Here is a 21,767-nt window from a genome sequence, read left to right on the forward strand (position 1 = left end):
CGTGTTTTCATCACCATTGACACAATTGTTAATTTGGTTTTCCGTTTTCTACGATTTTAAAACTTCTCAATTGTTTATCATTTTGAAACTTATTTTACCATTTTCTAATTTGGTAAGGGCCCGTTTTTGGTATTGCCATATGTGGGCTTTTATAAACCGTGGTTACGATTACTAGAACTCCTGGTTAGTGTAGGCTAATAAACGGTTAAATCTTGATGGACGATCTAACGGTTTGCCTATATAAAGGGTGGGTGAGTCCTCCCAAGGGAGAGATCTCCAAGTTGTCAAGATTTTTTGCATCCACAAGGATTCAATAGACCATAGAAAGGATGCTCGCACCACTTGAGTCATTTCAAACTAGGGAGGTCTGCGTTTGGATGATATTCTTACACTTGGACCAACCCCGAATTTCAAATCTATGATTTCAAATCGGAGTTATTTTATAAAATTAGATGTTTGGTTGTGGAAATGAATGGATTCATTTTAAACTGTTTGATCTACGTTATTTTAAAACTTCATAATTGATTCTCATTTTGAAACTTATTTTACCATTTTCTAATTTGATAAAATAATTTGTCAATTACATTTAACAGACATAATTTTGTCTGAGTTAAATATCAACATTACCCTCCTATGTCAGTAGGATAACGGCGATGAACAGAACCCATCCGAAAGCGGGCGCGAGCTCCCGTGCTTCCACGCTGAGCGGATTGCATTACTTTCCATAGATTACTCGCAAATTTTGACAAAAAAACAGATTACTCGCAAATCACAATTCAATCTGGACAAGACTCAACAGTGCCTTATGTGTAAGCTCTAGGGTCAAAGCATTGAAATTGTTGTGATGCTCTTCCGTAAGCATCTTGGCACGTAATAGTTCTATCTCCTTTGGATCAGCGCTTGCATTCACAAAGAAGAAAAACCAGGTGTTGCACACTTCTGCTAACACTGACGGTGACAACATCTATACCGCCACTGCCAGTTTAGCGATACAAATGGCCAAATAGGAGAGGAAACCCGCTACACAGGAACGAGAGGAGAAGAAGCATGGGAAACTCTCAGTCAGCATCAACTGATCCTCGTTTCGTTTCAGCGAGCAGGTGACTCTTCCCTGCATTACATTTGACCTTTCTCTTTTGTTTTCCTTGTCGTTTTAATTTTAAAACTTGATCGCATTCAGATCGTTCACCCAGAAGGAACTCGAAGATCTCAAATCCCTTTTTGTATCGCTTGCTGCTCAATCGCAGAACAACGCTCAGTACATCTCTCCCTCTGTTTTTAGGGTCCGTCTCTGAACCCCACTCCTAACATACTAATTGATTTCACAAGAGTATCATTTCATTTTTATCAGTTAGTCTTTGATTCGTAATAATGCTATAGTACAGTTAGTTTCAGGTATTGTATTTTGTGATTTTCTTTCCCTTTTGTGATTGTTTTGATATTGTTTTTCCTGATTTGGAGTCTAATTGTTGCCAATTTCAATTTATTTATTTATCAGGCGTATTTTAAAATTCACGAACCTCTTGGACAACGGATGTATGATCTGATCACGCAGAAGCGAAATGATCAGAAACTTACCTTTGAGGACCTCGTAATTGCTAAAGTAAGCTTCCTTTAACTGAAACTTGTGCTGGCAGTGTGGGTTCATTAACTTTTACATATTATTAATTGTTGCTTCTTTGCATTACGATGCGGCGATGGATGATACATAAACTTAAACGTGTTTTTCCCTAGTCTTATTATAGTTAAGGTAACACGTGGTCTTAATTGCTGATCTGATTTTTTGCCTAACATGGAAACACTCATAATTGGTAATAAAATTAGCAAAACCTGGAATATTCTGAACTTCTTTACTTCCTCCAAGGGCTGGTGGTGCTATAGTGTTTCAAGATAATGAAATTCATAGACTGCTGGCAACTTGCCCAATTGAGAGCTGTCAACTTGTCTGCTTACTTTGATGGTTGATATGATTTCCTTAGCACCTCTGCTATGAACTTTACCTATCAGGGTGACTGATATGAAGGACTAGACTAACCAAACCCCAACGAACTGGGGAAAAGTCCATTTCCTGATGTCGATGAGGTTTTCATACAACAGATGGAGGTCATCTACCAATATGAACGGCTATTGTTGGTAGAAGGTGCTGGAGGATGGAGATTGCTAAGAGGTTGAAATTTGGTGCTCTTCTTGAAAAAGGTTTTGGCATGCTGTGAAATCCGGGACATGTCATTTATTCTCTGAATAAGTTTTTGAGTATCTCTAATGGAAGCATTGGAAAGCTGAAAACCCCTACTGCAAGGGGTTAGCTTAGTTGGTAAAGATAAACACTTCATAATTAAGAGGTCATAAGTCTAAATCTCCTAGCTTAAATAAGTAAGCTTCCTCATCTGATCCCTTGATGAGTTCAGGAAAAACAGAATTTTAAGGGGATGTGATGGATTCAAGTAGCAAAACAGTTAGTGGGACCAAGATGAGTGCTGGAGCTAACAGCTAGATCTTGAGGAAAACAAGGTGGACAACCTAACCATCTTACAGTGATGATGAAGACCAAATGGCAGGGGTAGTACTAATCTTGGTGCAATATGATGCATACAAAGGAGCTAAAATAGATGAAGCAGTCTCACCGGAGAGAGCGCACAAGCAATTTGGTGTGGTTTTGACAGTTCCAATATCCATGGGGCATTTTCTAAGGAACCACTTTGAGAAAATTTTGTGAAAATAAAAATCCCTCTTAACACAAGGACCTTCCTCTGTAGCTTCCCCCATCATTGCTCTTCTTATTTCCATCCACTTGGATCTTTTTTGTTTCATCTATTTGTCATGGATTCTCCTTTTGAAGTGTAAGGTTAAGTGATGTACTTATAGGTGCTGGTTGTCAGCCAAAGTCTTTCTCTGTAATCCCAAAATGCAAGATACGTGAAGTTTTCTTAAATATACCTGGAGAATACCATTAATGCAACAGCCTACATGTTGGCTTTATATATTGCTTTGTATTTTTAATCCATAGAATAAAATTCTATTTGCAGAGGCTCCTTCATTTTAAAGGGGTTTCCCCCCAATCATTTTCCTTTTCTATGTATCCTCTAGAATCCTTTTGTTAGCAAGAAGAATGTTTTATCCCACCTATTTTAAGTCCTTCTTGAGAAGATGAAGCTTGCACTACCCTACAGTTTCCAGTTTGTAGTTTGCTTTGCTCCCTTGAGGGATTTTGTTACTAATATAAATTGGCCAATTTTTCATTGTCTTTCCTACTTATGAAAATTTTCTTTAATTTCATTATGTAGGGAATTTATGAAAAAGGAACACAAGATGAAATTGAGGAATTTATTTATCAGTTGCTGGATGTGACAGGTGATGGCATTTTGAACAGGTAAAGTCATATCCAACCATTACCTTAGGAGAGGTGATGCTATTTGCAGATTGTAGATGAAGTCTTTCAGAAAGAGAAATTGGCAGTATTGAATTAATTGCTTATTAGATCACTAGAAGTCATACTCTTTTTATTTATTTTGCAATTTGTGCCTGTTTTACTCAAAATTACTGTCTCCGAGTGAAGGCAAACTTCTGTAGTGAAATGGATCAATGCCTTGGAGTAGTTATAACATCTGTATTCCCCTCAATGGGAGGTCACGTGTTCGAACCCATTAAATTGGGATTTTTTTTTCTATCAAGGGTAGTTTCCAGTTGGTCATCCTGAATCATCCTTTTCTAAATCAACCTAAGTTAACAGTCTTGTCGAATAAGGTGAAAACTGAAATCATAACTCCACTTTTCAGGCCAGATATTGAAGTACTTATTTATGTTCCAAATGTATTACTTCGTAATGGGCTAACTTAATTAGCTTAGAACAGGGGTATAAAGGTTTTCCATGAGTTAGTTTAATGTAGTTTAATTAGAGGTCTTGTGGTCACTTGAGTTGTCACATGACTTAATGTGCCTAGATTAGGGTACAAACTACAAAGGGTGAGTACAAATTTAGTTTTAGTCTGGTTTAATTTGAGGTCATGTGTCACTTAAGTTGTCATGTGATATGGTGGTTATTTTGTAACTAGGAACCCACACTTACCTATGGTTTTTATTATTTAGTTGTTAGCTAAATCTTAGTTAACAATTTATCAATTGCATTTTTTTTATTAACTAGCTAACTAGCTAATAGAGTAGTAGGACTGTTAGCTGGTTGCTAAATAGTGTCAGGTAGGTTCACCCAAAGGAAAAAAAGGGTATTGTCAACTAGGCTTGAGGAAATAGTTTCCTTTTCTATTTTGTGTTAAGTTTTCCAGTTGGTATTTGGACTGGGTCCTTTGCTAATTAAGCACATATTAATACTTTTGAGGAGTAAATTTAGATCGAATTAATCAAATTTTGCTGATTGCAAGCTTGCTGCTGTGTTTCTTTTGTGTGGGAGATCTGACTTGTTTCAAGACTATGTGCTTGATTTTAAATTCCAAGTATCAGCTTCTTGGTGTTTCAAGTCCAAATTACTCCTGCTTTGTTGGGGTTTAAAATTCAAGTTGGTGGTGTTTGGGGACCGATTTCCTGTTTAGACTGTGGAATCAGTCTTTGTTTGCGGAATGTGCCCTACAAGAAGCTGCCAATATCAAGGCAGTGTTTCTGCATCAGTGCTTCTACTGGTCAGCCTCGTATTATTTAACAGTTGATAGAAGTCTAAAAACTGAAGCTTTTACTTTCTCTTTAGGATGGGAGGGATGCTGATTTACCTTAGAATCACTAGATACCTATACAAATGGGGTCAGTAACCTTGCAAAAATGTTGAAAGAAGCCCATGTTCTATGGGTTTGCTATTCATGATTTTGTGGATGTCTGTTTTGGTAATTTCCAGAGTTAGGTAGGGTCAGGGCAAAGATGGGGTTGGTGCAAGGATGGGCAGTCACGGCTTCTCACTTCTAGTCTAGACAGAAGCATTTTGGGATCAAATAATTAAAGGGTATCTTCATTGTGGTTCAATTATTATCCAAATTTACCTTTCGTATTCATCTATAAGAAATGTCCAAACTAGATATTTTACCTTGTCTTTCTTTTTTCTGTTGGTTTGATGAATGTCTAACATTATTTATCAGGTCTGATTTAGAGGCTGTTTTAGTAGCAATTATCGCTGCTGTTTTTCCTCCAAGAAATGCTGAACCTGGATTGAATGCACAAAAGGATGTTGTTGACGCTTTCCGTAACACAGCTGCATTTTCCAAGGAAGTAGATGGAAGTGATGAAAAGTGTATGTCATTTGAAGATTTTAAAAGGTGGTGTAGCCTTCTTCCATCCGTCAGGAAGTTCCTTGGATGCTTGTTAATGCCTCCAGATCCAGGTCATTGCTTCTGTCTTCTAATTTTGTTGCAGATGCTAGCCCACAAAATCTTATTGATCCACATATTTTTCTCTCTTTTCTATTACTATAATATCATCTAAAATATCTCTGCTTCAAATTTTCCTTTTCCTAATTATGAACCTGAGTTTCTGAGAAATTATAATGCTAAATGATCTCAGCTAATTATGCTGGATATTGTTCCCTAATTAGCTACTTCTTGAATAGGGAGACAGGGTACACATGTTCCTCATCTTCTGCATTCAGAAAGTATAGACTCTAATTTGCTGATATTAAAGAAAGAGTATGCATGGCATATCGGAGGAGCCCTTTCTCAACATGTGCAAGGGGAATGGAAGCTATTGTACCATAGTGCCATTAATGGCTTAAGCTTCAACACGTTCTTGGGTAATATACAGTGAGTTTATTTCTCCCCTTGAAACATTCATTTTGTGTGTGTGTGTAGAGCTGGTTGACCAACTGCATTACTTTGTAGCAGGCATGATGAATCTAATGTATGATGTCAAAATATAATAATTAGTTTTATTCTTTTCTAAACTTTATAGGAAGCAGTGTTTGTTTATATACTTCTTCACTTATCTTTGACTTTTTAGCAAAAGAACCTGTTTGGTGGCAGTGATCTGGGCATAGGAGCACTGTGTTCATACATGAGGAACTTGTGTAACAGGATATTTGTAATCCTAAACTTCCAAATTATGCATTGAAGTGGTGGTGAATCTGGTGACGTTTAGTTGTGTGGTGATTTTCCAGTGTTAATTGTGATATTTATAACTCGTGGGTAGTGTTTTAGGTTTATCATCATGAGTCATGGTGTTGTTTAGAAAAGGTGATGGTATTTAATTTAAATGGTAAGAGTAGATAAGGTCTTTACTGTCATTGTAATAGATCAGGGTTAGTCTTAAATTACTGCTTATGCTAGGTGGATAAACTAAACCATGACCCTTTCCCCTTCTCATCAATATCTTTCCGTGTAGTCTTCTTCATAGATTCTAGTTGATTGTGTCTAGGGTTTGGGTATAGGGTAAACGTAAACAGGGTTCGGTTATGGCTTTGAGGCTAGGGTTTAGTGAGATTCCAATCTGAACCTTATTGTATTTAAATTCAGAATTGAAACTCCAAGTCTAGGGTTGGGAAAACTAGGGTTTATGGTTTTTAGTAAATAGCTAGGGTACCCAATTGGGATCGAGTGCAAGGGGAAAGGAGGGGAAGATGTTCCTAAAGGAAATTGGATTTAGGTGAACGGTTTGAGAGATCTAGGTGAAATAAAGCTAGGGTAACTGGGGTTTTTGGAGAAGAAGATAAGTGCAGAATTTTAGGGTTTTGAGAAGAAAGTAGGTGTTGGAATGGGGATCGAAAGTTTGCAAAAAGGGGGGGGGGGGTTGTGCCAAAAGGGTTGGGGTTTGGATGAGAGAACTGTAGGCCTGGGGTTTAGGATTTGGGAAAGAAACTATGGCTGCCGCAAGAAAGAGAAAGAGGGGGGGGGGTGTTGTCCTAGGGTTGTGATGAGAGATAGGAATTGGGGGATGAGGGACTGGAGAACTAGGGTTAGGGGAAACGGAAAATCTGCTACAGGCTAGGGATAGGGGAAAAGATGAAGGGTATGAGGGAGAAGATAGAAGAAAAGTGCTTACTTGTACTGAAGAGAGGAGGTTGACAATTTGCAGCAAAACCAGCTAACACAAGCAGCTGCAGGCTTCCTCCTTGGAACCCCTGCAATTCCAATAATTCTCCTTTAAAACCAAGTTTATTCAATAATTCATAAGTTGTCTTCTTTACAAGTAAAGGGCTATATTTATAACCTTACATGAAGGATTCATACTAGGAATCAACATTAGATAGAACTCTTATTTTACCTGTATGGCCCTCATTCTACTAAGGACTCTCACTTAACTTATCCTGGGATGATTCAAATTACAAAAAAAGAAGAGTAGGACTAGTCTCCCAGTAGAATTTGGACTATAACTAAAGGAATCCCTCTCTAAGTAGGACTCCTAACTTGACTATGACTCTTTCATAACTTGACCAAACCTAAATCAATTCCAAAACCTAAAAAAGAGTTGGACTCCTATTAGCATGCTAAATCTGACTGACCCTAACTAGACTTATCTAGGACAGTCGAAAATTACCAAAATGTGCTTTAAATTTTCCTTCAGGGCGTGTTGGGCTGCCACCCTAGGCCCTTTTTTGGCCCCTGGATCTGGTTCACATCACAAAGAGGGATGCTGAAAATGATTTTCTAATAATTTCAGACTCTACAACGAGAGATGTCCTAGTCGACAATGAATCTGATGTGGTAGAGATGCTTGAACATGCCATAGAAATGTCAAATAGATACAACCCCCCCGACTCACGACCCTTACCAAACGTCTTCTTTTTCAAGAACTTGGAAAAGACAAAAACCAGGTAAAATGTGACAAAACAATTATATTCAGTGGTAAGTTTATGAATAGGATAACAAATTAATTATAAATTATGGTAAATAAAAGAATGAGGATAAAGTTAGGGATGGGGACAGAGGGACGGTTCCAGTGCCTTTAACTATGTCATGGGAACCACTTGCAAGGATGACCATTGAAGTGGATGTGTACAAAGAAGAGAAGATACCTTGGGTGCCAGTGATGTGATCAGTGGCACCTGAATTAGTGATTCATGGCCTAGAAGCGTATGAGAGCAGGTTGTTGCATTACCTGTCTATACAAATGTAGCAGTAGATGTTTGGGACTGGGCAGCCTAAATTTGGGTGAGTGAATAAAATCTTTTGCAGACCTTTTCACAGTTTTATCTTCAAATTGTGGGATGTAATAGTGGTCTCTATAGTAGTAGCAGTAGTGGCACCCTAAGGAGGCTTGGTTTGCGCTTTCCAACAAAATCTCTGAATGTGTCTTGGACGACCACAATGATGCCAGGTCCTAGATGAAGTATCTGTAAACTCCTAGGAAGTGTTAGTGGGTTTTCTTTCAGTAGCAACCCTAGAACCACGAGTATTTCCAAAGTTAGCTCCATGATTATTAGTGAATGTGGCAAGGGCAGATGTGTCACTAGGTGCAGTCAAGGTTGGGAATCTCGGTTTCGACCAGGCCAGAAATGAGACATGGTGGTTTTGATAGAAATTTCGGTCAAAACTTGGAACTTTTCCTTGCAAGTTTCTACAGCAAATTTGAGCCCTTTTCTGATGGTTTCTTCATCTGATTTCTTGTCTACTACCTATTTAAAGCATAATGAACACAATGGAACTGGTATTTTGCTTTAAAAAAACCAATGAAAAATCAACTATACCCACACATGAGAGGTTATGAGAAATAGAAACTTTGTAAAATTGAACAATACACAATCATAGATCATAGTCCTAGATTAAACATTTATCAAGACAATTTTAGGCGTTGACAAAGCAAAAATAAAAAAATGGGAAGTTTGGAATAGACCTTGCAAAAATCTTCTGAAATCCCCAAAGGAGCAAATGGTGTGATGGAAGGCAAAGGAGTGACTGAAATTGGGTGAAAAATGTGTTGAAAGCACAAACAACAACAACAACAACAACAACAATAAGCCTTGTCCTAACTAAATGGGGTCGGCTGCATGGATTCTTGCTCTCCAATCAGTTCTGTTCGAGGCCATGCTAAATACAAGGCCTAAGCTATACATATCCTTTCTCACCACTTCTCTTAAGGTTATCTTAGGTCTACCCCTAGCTCTCCTTGTTCCTTCAATATGGATTATATCACTTCTCCGTACAGGAGCATTTATAGGTCTCCGTTGAACATGGCCGTGCCACCTCAAACGACTTTCTCTAAGCTTATCACTTATGGGAGCAACTCCCAGACCAACTCTAATGTGATCGTTTCTTATCTTATCCATCCTAGTTTTGCCACTCATCCATCTTAGCATCCTCATTTTTGCTACACTGAGTTTATCTATATGATTCTTTTTAACAGCCCAACACTCTGCACCGTACATCATAGCTGGTCGAACAACGGTCCTATAAAATTTTCCTTTAAGCTTTAATGGAATACGCCGATCACATAAGACCCCGGACGCACCTCTCCACTTCATCCACCCTATTTTAATTATTTGGGAAACCTCATCTTCTAAATCACCTATTTTACTTATGATTGAACCTAGGTACCTAAAACAATCACTCTGAGGAATCTCTTTATCGTCAAGTATCACCACCTCATCATCTACCCGATCATGACTAAAGTTACAAACTAAATATTCTGTCTTCGATCTACTAAGTTTAAAGCCTTTTGATTCCAAAGCTAATCTCCATGATTCTAATTTGGTATTAATCCCCACTTGGGTCTCATCAATCAACACAATGTCATCCGCAAAAAGCATACACCAGAGGACCTCATCTTGAGTGTCTTTGGTTAATTCATCTATTACTAGTGCAAATAGATATGGGCTTAAAGTTGACCCTTGATGTAGCCCAATTGTTATCGGGAATTTATTACTTTGTCCCCCCACTGTTCTAACACTAGTCACCGAACCATCATACATATCCTTAACTATATCTATATATTTACTTGCAACACTTCTTTTCTCTAGTACTTGCCAAATTAACGCTCTAGGGACTCTATCATAAGTTTTTTCTAGGTCAATAAATACCATATGAAGATCTTTCCTACATTCTCTATACCTTTCCATAAGTCTCCTAATTAAGTAAATAACCTTTGTTGTAGATCTTCCCGGCATAAACCCAAATTGGTTCTCTCGTAACTGTAGTTAAGTGTCTCAAACGGGTTTCAATTATTCTCTCCCATAATTTCATCGTATGGCTCATCAATTTAATGCCCCTATAGTTATTACAACTTTGAATATCTCCTTTATTTTTGTAAATTGGAACCACAACACTTCTCCTCCAATCATCTGGCATTTTTCTTGTGCTCATAATCTTATTAAACAACTTAGTCAACCAAACTAATCCATGGGTTCCTAAGCTCTTCCATACTTCAATTGGGATTTCATCAAGACCTTGTGTCTTGTCGAGTTTCATCCTCCTTAAGGCTTCTTTTACTTCGGACATCGAAATTCTACGTATATAAGTTCGGACATTGGTGCCTTGGTGAAAAGTGTAATCGTCCGAAACATAAGTGCTTGAAGAATGCTCATTCAGTAAACTAGAGAAATCGGTTTCCCATCTTTTCTTAATATCCTCATCACAAACTAATACTTTACCATCTCCATTTTTAATACATCTAACATGGTCAAGATCTCTATTCTTCCTATCCCTCTTCTTAGCTATCTTATAAATAGATTTTTCCCCTTCCTTTGTGCCCAACTTATTGTATAACTCTTCATATTTCTTTTCCCTTGCTTTTCCCGCAATTTTCTTAGTTTCATTTCTATCCAACCTATACCTTTGAAGATCCTCAACATCCTTAGTTCTTTGCCATGTCTTAAAACTAGCTTTTTTATTCCTAATGGCAGCTTGAACCTCACTATCCCACCACCACATCTCTCTATAAGGATGGATCTTTCCTTTTGATTCACCTAGAACATCTTTAGCCACCTTCTTAATAGTTAATACACATAGCCATCTCATTCCACATTGCATTGGTATCCCTTTTAAAATCCCATTTTCCTTGTTTGACTATGTTAATTTGACTTGTCAAAAAGCTAAACAAATCGCGAGTTGTTCTCCATCTTCATGGAGATATCCTTCACGAACAAAGTGCAATCACTTCAATATGCCCATGATTAGTGTAAAGAAGTCCACGTCCTGGGTGCTTTCTTAAGATACCTCGAGAATTTGTATAGATCGCATCCCAATGTGATGTTGTGTAGTCGAACAATAAAAATTGACTCACAACAGCCCGATTAGGAAAGGCAATGTCGGTGTTCTAGTCACGCATGATAATTCAGCTTTCCAACAACTCCGACTTGTTCTGTCTCTCGGATCATCAAGAATGGTTCCATCTTCTGGCATTAACTTTAAGTTACATTCCATGGGAGCGTCTATGGGTTTTGATCCCAACACTCCTGTTTCGGAAAGCAAATCTAGTACATACTTCCGTTGAGATAAGAAGATGCCCTTTGTTGATTGGGCAACTTCAACTCCTAGAAAATACTTTAACTTGCCCAAGTCTTTGGTCTGAAATTTCTCTTGCAAATAGGTCTTTAACCTATCAATTCCTGAAGTGTCATTTCCTGTAATGACAATATCATCAACATAAACTACAAGAAAGATTTTGCCTGCATCAGAGTTTTTAAAGAATACAGAGTGATCACTTTCACAACGAGTCATCCCAAATTCTATTACAACAATAGTGAATCGTCCAAACCATGCTCTAGGTGACTGCTTGAGACCATATAATGATTTGCGGAGGCGACAAACCTTATTCTTCTCCCCCTAAGCAACAAACCCAGGTGGTTGCTCCATATACACTTCCTTATGCAGATCTCCATGAAGGAAGGCATTCTTCACATCCAACTGAAACAAGGGCCACTGATAGGTAGTGGCAAGAGAGATTAAAATACGGATGGAAGTAAGCTTGGCAACAGACGAAAAAGTATCAACATAATCTACACCATAAACTTGAGCATAGCCCTTGGCAACAAAACGAGCTTTCAGGCGAGCTAAAGAACCATCAGGATTAACTTTCACAGTGAATATCCACCTACAACCAATAGCTTTCTTTCCTGAGGGTAAAGGCACAAGATCCCAAGTCTGATTGTCCTCTAAGGCTTGTAATTCTTCGTTCATTGCACTGACCCACCCAGGATTAGACAAGGCTTCAAGAACATTCTTAGGAATAGGATAAGTCTCTATAGTAGATAGAGCAGTAGAGAATCCAGGTGATAAAGTAGAATATGAAATAAAGTTAGAGATGGGATACTGAACACAAGAACGAGTACCCTTCCGAAGAGCAATTGGAATATCAAGGTCAGATTTGGCAGGGACGTCCGCAGGATCAATAGACGAAGTCGACACAGAGGTAGAGATCGTAGGTGTTGAGGGGGGAGCCGGTGGTTTTGGACGGCGCATGTATACTTTGGTGATGTCTGGCAGAGGTGGAGGTGAAGGAACTGTACCCTGTGGAAACACACTTTGAAAAATACATAGATCATCATTTAGGTCAGTTAAACTATGAGATTTAGTAGAAAAAGGAGTGGACTCAAAAAATGACACATTTGCGGTAACAAAATATCTTCGTAAGTCAGAAGAATAACAACGATATCCCTTTTGAGTGCGAGAGTACCCCAAAAAAATACACTTAAGTGCACGAGGATCAAGTTTAGAGATCCCTAGGTGATGATTACGAATGTAACATACACACCCAAATACGCGAGGAGGCAAAGTAAATAAGGGAGATGAAGGAAATAAGAGAGAATGAGGAATGCCACCTTTTAAGACATATGAAGGCATTCTGTTAATAAGATAACAAGCAGTTGAAACTCCATCAGCCCAAAAGGATTTAGGAACCTTCATTTCAAATAAGAGAGAACGGGTGACCTCCAATAAGTGTCTATTTTTTCTTTCTGCAACCCCATTTTGTTGAGGAGTATCAACACAGGAGGATTGGTGAAGAATCCCATTAGAAGCCATAAATTTACAAAAAGGATCAGAGAAATATTCTTTGGCATTATCACTACGAAAAGTATGAATAGGAACACCAAAGTGAGTACGAATTTCAATAACAAAATTGCAAAATACGTCAAATAATTCTGAACGATTTTTCATTAAATAAAGCCAAGTGACTCTTGAAAAGTCATCCACAAATGTAACAAAGTATCTGTAACCTGAAGTAGAACTAACAGGACAGGGTCCCCACACATCAGAATGAACTAGAGACGAAGGGTGATCTGATCTGTTATTTATACGAGGAGGAAAACTCATACGATGAAGTTTTCCAAATTGACAAGACTCACAGTCCAACTTAGAAAGAGAATGAAAACTTTTATCTACCAATTTTAGGTTTTCCAAAGAGGGATGCCTTAACCGACAATGTATTTGATGGGGGATGGAAATTCTAGACAAGCAGTAGAGGATATCTCCTCGAATAGATACAACCCCCCAGACATACGGCCTCTACCAAGCATCTTCTTCGTCGTAAGATCCTGAAATAAACAATATCCAGGAAAGAATTTCACCAAACAGTTATTAGTGGAGGTAAATTTATGAACAGATAATAAGTTAAATGGCAAATTCGGTACGTAAAGAACTGAGGGTAGGATAATGGATGGAGTGAGTTGAACTGTATCCACTCCTTTAACATTGATATGAGATCTATCAGCAAGTGTAACCAAAGAGGATGATGGAACAAAAGAGGAAAATATACCTGTAGCCCCGGTCATATGATCAGAAGCTCTTGAATCAATGATCCATGGGCGAGATGTGGTTGAAAGGCAAGCAGTAGCATTACCTATCTGAACAAGGGTGGCAGCGGCTGAATGTGGTTGAGTGGCTTGAAACGGAGTGAAACGAATATAATCTGCATCAGTCATGTTTACAGTCTTACCCTCAGGATGAACGGTAGTCGTTGGAGATGTTGATTCAGAGGTGATGATTGCATTAGCCATGTGTGGGGGCTTCCCATGAAGCTTCCAACAATATCGTTGAATATGTCCTAGATGACCACAATGATGACAAGTCTTAACTTGTCCTGTACTGTCAGGAGAGTTGTGTGAACCTGGATATTTTCTAGTATTATTTCCTCGAGTTTGTCCAATGTTCTGTCCACCAGGGGCATGTCCTCCAGAAGTGCCTCAAGAAACTGTTGCCAAAGCTGAATTTTCTGTAGAGTTATTGGTACTCTCCCTTGCAACACGAAGAACTCTTGAAAATGTGTCAGCTAACGTAGGTACTTGATCACTACCAAGAATCTGTGCTCTAACTGCCTCAAACTCCTTTCCAAGACCTCCCAAGAAACCCATAATAGCTAATTGCGCTCTTTGATTTTGCATATTTTTGATATCAGAGGAGATAGGTAGAATAGAGTTTAGTTCTTCATACATTCTTTTAAAATCTGCAAAATATTGGGTAATATCTCTACCTTTCCTATCTACTCGATAAAATTCCTGAGACAATTCGTAGATTCTAGTCAGATTATTCTGGACAGAATACAGCACATTCAAATATTCCCATAATTCCTTCACAGTTTGTAAGTGAGTAACCAAATCTATAATATTATCGGCCAAGGAATTAAACATCTGCCCAAGTATTCGTGCATCAACAATTGCCCAAGTATCATCATCTTTAGGTACAGTCTTAGTCAAATGATCTATTTGTCCCCGTCCAGTAAGAACAATTTTAACTATAGCCCTCCATTGGTGGAAATTTGATACACCCTCCAATTTCTTCTCAGTTAACCGATGAGAGGATGAAGAAATAATTTCAGTCATGGTATTTTTACTTGAAGTTTCTCCCATATCCAACACAATTAAAATCAAATCCCAGAAGTCAGAATCAGAAATTAGAAATCAGAATTAGAATCAGAATAAATTCCAGAATCAGAATTATTCCCAGATTAATCCCAGAATCAGATTAATCTCATAACTATAAATAAACCAATACCAATCGAACTTGGACCACTTGAACCAACCGAACCAAAAAATACCAATACCAATACCAATCGAACTTGAGAACTTGAGAACTTGCTCACGGCAGGTTACTCTTCTCTTTCTCGAAGACTCTCTCTCTCTCACTCTCTCTTTCTGATCTAAAGCAACAATCGGAAACGAAAAATCACAACATAGTTTCTGATCTAATTATCTAAAGCAGTGTCGCAGGTCACTCTTCTCTTTCTCTCTCACTCTCTCTCTCTCTCTCGATCTAAAACAACGTCGGAAGCAAAAAATCAAAGCACCAGCGACTACTCCGGCGGCTGCTTCTTCTCCAAAGAATGGTTATTCTCTCAAGTCTCAACTCTAAACAGATCGAGAGTGAGGAGGACTATAGACACTCTTCCTCAGCCCCAAATCACAAAATGAAAAACTATCTCAGATCAAGCGTAGTTTATTCGTACCTGAAAAAATGCAGATCTGACACCAAAGCTGGGCATTCTCTTGCACCAATCTTCAATACCAATCACCAAAGTAATGGTCAGCATAAGAAGCTGCATCAATCTTTAGATAAAAATCACCAACAAGTGCAGCGTACGGTGTTGCATCCCTTTAATTTTTGGAAACGACTCTCACACCAGGTACAATTTCTTTCCCTTCTATAGAATCAACTGTTAGTTCTGATACCATGTTAATTTGAGAAAGAATAAGGTGAAGAATGAGGGAGAAGAGAAGATGGAAGCCACGATTTAGTTGTGGAGGCTCAGATTGAACTTGTGAGCAATCCTCAAAATAACTTCACTATACATATACAAGTCTATTCTATATAGGAAAGCATCAACCAATTTCGATTGGTATAAAACTCTTGATTACCGCCTCTTTTTCCTATCGAGAGTCTCTCGATGGATCTGTCATTTCCCAAATTGCCCTTTCCTAACAGACTACTTCATTAACGAAGGATTTAGAGTACTCTCCTTTCAAATTCCACCATCTTATTCTGGGATAGTTTACCTTGGACCTTTTATGTGTTCTTGGGACTAAGCACATATCCAAGACCACAAGTCTATGTTGTGCAGTTTTGAAAGCACAAAAAATCAGCAAAAAGGGGTTGGGAGGGTCTAAACAGCCTCATTGAAAGCCCTACACCAGTCAAAACCTGCAAAATTTTGCAAGTTTCAATTTACCATAGGTTTCGTCTTGGTTTTCTTAAAAACTGAGATTTCAACTGAAACTTTGTAAATTTCAGCCAAAAGTTGTACCATGGTGTATTATGACAAGAGTTTTCCCTAGAAACTCGGAGAACTCTCGAAAAGGTGCCGGATAAGATGAGTACTTTGTTACCGTTGAGAACTTGAGATCTTACTGAATAAAACTCCTCTCCAAGCCCACCTAGAAAACTCATACAACAAGTTGCTCATGTTGGCTCTGCATTTCAGTAATATGGAAGTAATGGAAAATATGGAGTTCCACTCTTCATACATCCTCTTGAAATCTACAAAATATTGGGTGAAAGGCCGACCCTTCCTATCAATTCTGTAGAACTTCTGGGTTAGCATGTATTAGCATCTTCGAGTTTATGTTCAGTAAGCCGATGAGAGGAAGAGGATAACACTTCGGTCATAGTATTTTTTATTTTTAGTTTTTGTTTCAGCCATCACAAAATTTTGGAAAGAAAAATAAAAAAAATTATCCAACTCAGAAATAGGTAAAAAAACACCCCAATAAAATCTGCCTTTGCAAGTCAGAACCGGAAATTAAACCAAAAATTGAACCTTGAGTTGAACCATTTAGTGCAGTTTCAAAACAGGACCAGAACCGAACCGGACCAGAACAGAATCAATCAAACCAGAAACTTTCTGAACCAGCAGAACCAAACCAGGCTGGAACAGAATTAAACAGAAACTTTTCAATAAGTTGAACCACTCAACAAAATCAACCCAGAACAGGATCAACTTGATCCAATAATATGTCGAGCCAGTGAAACTTTTCAAATATCAGTTTTGAACATGCACAGCTTCTTGGTCAAGGTTCTTCAAGCAACAGGTCTGATACTCTAGGCAGGGCATTCAACCGATACTTCAGTGATCGATCAATGCTTCAAACAACAGTCCATTCAAATCTCCAAAAAGAATCTTTAGAAACAGAGTACTAACCTCTTAGAAACCAAGACCAGAAGCTGTGCAACAATTCTTCAACCAAACGGAAGCTTTGAGAGCTTCTTTATCTCATCAGGTCTTCATATCAAAGAGTCGCAGCGTCAGGTCAGGTTCTGTCGTCCTTGCAGTTGTAACCTAAAGGCCCCTCAAACTTGTAGCAATATTTCTCCAGGAGTTGCAGGTATGTTCAAAACCTTGATAGCTTTGAATCGAAGGTAATCTAGAGGACAACCAGCTCTTATACCATGTAAATTGGTGGCTGAAACAAAAATAGGAAGAGGAGAATATAAGGCTTCTGTTGTTGTGAAAGCCTCCTATTTAACCCCTTCCACCCCCCCCCCCCAAAAAAAAGAAAACCTTTAACACTATGTAATTCAATTAAACGATGGCTCCCAGCAAGTCAGACGGATGAAATTTCATGGAATCAAGACCAGCAGCCCCACAGATGGCATTTTCTTTGTAATTACTAGTAGCTGTTAATGTTGGATATATGTAGGACTGTTATTGATTGGAAATCTTATATCCTTTTTTTCTTCTTCAAATCGGTATTTCTTCTTCACACATGTAGAACTGCTCGTGCAATTTTACTGCTGTTACAGAGAATGGTTTTTTATTTTATTTTTTTGAGCTAAATGGTGGCAGGGTTAATTCATAACTCTCTCTAGTTTTGCATCATCTTCCTAGTTGTAGCACTTTAATAGGAGTTGTACTAACTGCATAGTTTATGTAGGAACTGCTTGTACAATTTTACTGCTGTTACAGAGAATGTTTTTTTTTATTTTTTTGAGCTAAATGGTAGCAGGGTTAATTTCATAACTTTCTCTAGTTTTGCATCATCTTCCTAGTTGTAGCACTTTCATAGGAGTTGTACTAACTGCATACTTTAACTACAGAAATGCAGAAGGGCCAACTGTTTTGATCATCAAGGATAAAGAAGGTTATACTTATGGAGGCTATGCATCTCAGCCATGGGAGAGACATAGTGATTTCTATGGGGATATGAAGTCTTTTCTTTTCCAGTTATATCCAAAGGCATCTATTTTTCGACCTACTGGAGCCAACAGTAATTTGCAATGGGTAAGTTTTTTCTTTTGGTGACGCAATGGGGAAGTTACTATATTCTATCAGTGAGTTCCAACATGTTATATGTTACTCCCTCACTGCTTTTCCATCAGTGAGGGATTAGAATGCTTTCTAAGTTTTCCTTGTCTCTGGATGAGTTGAAATCTACTTTACATGATTGAGAAATGATACAAAATTTTGTTTTTTCTTTTAAATAATTAATTAATTATCAATGGCTGATCTGAAAATTGTTGGTTTTGTATGTGAATCACGGAAAAAATTTACCTATCATGAAAGAATATTTCATTAAAACATAGGGTCATTCAAGGCTACATCTGAAAGTGATGCAGGGGGAGCCCTAGAAACTAGCGGACCTACAAAACTGCTTACTCGACTTTTAAGGTAGACAACTATTCTTGGTAGGTAGTTAAAAAAAGAAATTGCAGCAGTCGTAATCTGATTAAACATGTAAATAAAAACAACTAAAACAGAAGAAGATCAACTTCAGTCCCAACTAATGAACATAACAAGAATCAAATAGGGAAGCAAGGGGATAGGGATCATGGCATTGTAACCCTAATTTGAGTGTAAGATTATCAAGATTGCTAAAAAGAACAGTTGCTATCCAAGTCAAGATCAGAATTCTCATAAGAAATTCAGTAAATAACAATGCAAAGAAATCTTTAAATTTATCTTAATGAACCTGCTGCAAAAAGAAAGAAATATAGGATAGGGAATAAGTTTACCTGCTGGCTCTGATGGGGCTGCAAAATAATGGCTAGAAAAATACAAAAGGAACACAAAAATATTTATGGGCAACAAGGAAAACAAAGGAACTGGAAAATGGAAAAATCCACCATGGATAAGAAGGGAACAAAGGATTTGGAAAGAAGAAAAGAACTATAGGTAACAAGGGAACCAAAGAAACTGGAAAAGGTAAAAGAACTATGGGTGGGGAAACCAAGGAACTTGATGTAAACCCAATTTTAGGGTCAGGGTTTCTTGAAAGATTTCCATAAAATTGAGGGTTTGCCTAGAATCTTCCAGCAAATAATTTAAAATAATTAGTGGGATGCCTATGGATATCCAAGAAAGTTGTTGGAATATCTTAGGAGTGATATGGGTTGATAGGGAAAGGGTGTGGGATGAAAAGATCAATCTAAATTATATGGGAAAGCTCAGAGCCTAGATGGATAGTCTATTTAATAAATGGAGTGCAAGAGAATTAGGGTTTCAAAATAGAATTGGGTTTGAGAAGGGATCTTATGATGGATATGGAAAAGGATCTCTTCTATTTCTTCCTTGATCTTCCTTTTTCTTTCTTCTTTCTTCTTTCTTTCTTTCTTTTCTGTTCTTTTCTGTTTTTCAGATTCTCCCACAAGGAAGAAAAGAGGGGAGGGGAGAGTGCAATGAAGAGAAGACAGGGAAAGAAGGGGCAGTAGGGTAGGGGAGGGGTGGGGGTGGGAATTAATGGCTGTCGGGGGTTGGGGAAGTTGCTTTCAGGGGTGCGACAGCAAGGGGGAGGGTTCTAGGGTCTTGTGCAGGCAGGGAAGGGCTGGGGAGGGAGTGCAGTGGGTGGGGAGGTGGGGAGGGGTTGGGGAGGGCTGCAATGGTAGGGGAGAAAGGGGAAGGGTGTGTGAATGCTGCACTTACCTGAAACCTGCTGTGGTTGTTGCTGGATGCTGGAGATTGGAAGAAGATGCTGGAATTCTTACTGGAGATGCTGATACTTGAATAAGAGTCTTAATTACTCAACCATGGCCCCCTCAACAAGGCCACGATCCTTAACTCAGTTTTATTGAATAATCAGACTTCATGAATTCAAAGAAAGAATAGGCTATTTATAGCCTACTAAAGAGTGTGGCTCTTAGTGGGATTCCTTTATAGATTAGGATCCCACACTTGCTTGTAGACTCGAAACTATCGACTGATGTCCTTATCAGAAAGCCACCTTGCCACATGATTAAACAGTAAAAAATCATTCTGCATTCATAAGACTTACCAATTATACCATGTGCAGACTAGTTTGCACATGTGAACATCATTATATCTATGGAGTTACAGCCATAGATCTGGTTGATTTCCAGAAAAGTTAGACATTCCCACAACCAAGATTATCTCCTCTGATCATGCAACCACCTCACCACCGTCTGGCATTTGTTTCTAACATCACTTGTTCAAGTCCTCAATCCCTGGCAATCCACAAGACAGACTTGTCATACTCCCTTTTTTCCCCCCCAACTTCCTTCACTAAGTCCGCAATTACACTTTTATCAGCTGCGCTCCACATGAGTCCTTCACGGTCCCTAATTACAGCCCCAACAGCACTCTTTCTTAAAGTCTGATATATGCAGCACTTATTGATTTTTAATTCATGTTGCTGTTGATGCTTCCATTGATGGCGTTCTTGGAATTGTTCATGCCAACAATAAATATCCAAGAACTTCCGACTGCTTTTAATATAACACAATTGCTGTAACGGCATAGAAAGTTACATTTCAGCAATGGGTTAAAGGTACTATAAAAGATACAGGCAAGTTCTCCCTCACCGAATCCCATTAAGTGATGAGCCTTTTTTCAGCAGTTTGTTCAAGGCCATCCATTCTTGCCATCCTGGTAGTTTAAAGAGAAGCCACATTAAAAATCACTATTTGTGAGGACGCCCTTTGTACAACGAGATAGGTCAATGCAGCAAACATAAAAAGAAGTTTCAGGTTCAGAACCACAGGACTAGAGATGACAGGCATAATGAAATTTTAAACCTTAGAATTTTTTGTTTATTTTATAGCTAGGGCAGGAGACAAGATCTTCCAAGAAAACAGGATGTTAAAAGAAACACCGCTGGGTCTATCTGGATTTTGAGTATCTCCTCAGCCAACCAGTGGAAAGATTGAATTAATGGCACCAACATTCCACATCTAATTGGTATTTGTGCACCTACCCAACCAGGACAACATGCTTTGGAACTGGTGAAACCAAGATAATGTTCTTTAAGCTTTTATTTTGCTGCCTTTTAGCATTCAATTTTTTGAGAATTCACTTTGTCTGCAGTGTGCAGTGGGCTTCAGTTCAGAGAGCATCCCCAACGGAATTGGTTTTGGAGGAAGAGTGAATCACTACGGACTCTTTATATCAGGAAATTTTGATCAAGGACATACGTTTGCCTGCACTACTTTTGGCAGCCCATGCCTCTCAAGGACGAACCAAGTATATCCAGAAGTTATAGAATGTTGGGGAGTTGATTCAAGATCTGGAGAACAGGATAGAGGTAATGCTGTCAAAGGCACCGTTCTGGACAGGTTTAAGGAGGACCGTAACATGCTCAACATGGTTGGGATTGCAAATTCCAGTGAATAAGTTGAGTGTATATCTACCTTTTAGATTGTCAATGTGTGTAAACACCTTTATGGATGGGTTTCGTCATGTGCATTTAATGAGAAAATGTTAGTAGTAATCACACTCCACCAAAGTGAGTGTGTATCGGAGAAAGATAATTCAGTGAATACAAATGTCTTCCCTTAGAATGTTTATTTTGCTTCCAATGTATACTTCCTTTTGCCTTCACTATGAGTAGTGCAGCCGTTGGTAAATTGATGAAATCTTTGGTGCAGTTTATACCGGGTGGGAAACAAACCATCTTTTGACCCCAAAAAAAAAAAAAAGGAAACAAACAATCTCTCATGACCGTATTCAATAGTTTACTCATTTGC

At 38.4% G+C, this 21,767-nt stretch overlaps 1 protein-coding gene across 1 annotated transcript; it reads left to right on the top strand.

Moving 5' to 3' along the window:
- The first annotated feature begins 660 nt into the window (after window positions 1-660).
- Window positions 661-21,669, top strand: LOC149028092 (TLD-domain containing nucleolar protein). Its single transcript, XM_089168457.1, has 8 exons — window positions 661-1,100; window positions 1,181-1,283; window positions 1,499-1,603; window positions 3,285-3,370; window positions 5,079-5,320; window positions 5,546-5,735; window positions 17,889-18,072; window positions 21,109-21,669. Exons 1-8 carry the CDS (start codon window positions 1,048-1,050, stop codon window positions 21,412-21,414), a joined length of 1,269 nt encoding a protein of 422 aa, XP_089024583.1. The 5' UTR covers window positions 661-1,047; the 3' UTR covers window positions 21,415-21,669.
- The last annotated feature ends 98 nt before the right edge of the window (window positions 21,670-21,767 follow it).

The sequence above is a fragment of the Hakea prostrata genome, chromosome 1 (assembly GCF_041222555.1).
Source record: "Hakea prostrata isolate BN-2017 chromosome 1, UWA_Hpros_2, whole genome shotgun sequence".
In the NCBI taxonomy this organism is placed as follows: domain Eukaryota; kingdom Viridiplantae; phylum Streptophyta; class Magnoliopsida; order Proteales; family Proteaceae; genus Hakea; species Hakea prostrata.

Excerpts from the sequence above, each read along its gene's own strand:
- LOC149028092 (XM_089168457.1), top strand. The coding sequence starts at position 1,048 with ATGGGAAACTCTCAGTCAGCATCAACTGATCCTCGTTTCGTTTCAGCG. Across the intron at positions 1,101-1,180 it reads CGTTTCGTTTCAGCGAGCAG|ATCGTTCACCCAGAAGGAAC; the intron begins GTGACTCTTCCC and ends GATCGCATTCAG. Across the intron at positions 3,371-5,078 it reads GGTGATGGCATTTTGAACAG|GTCTGATTTAGAGGCTGTTT; the intron begins GTAAAGTCATAT and ends ATTATTTATCAG.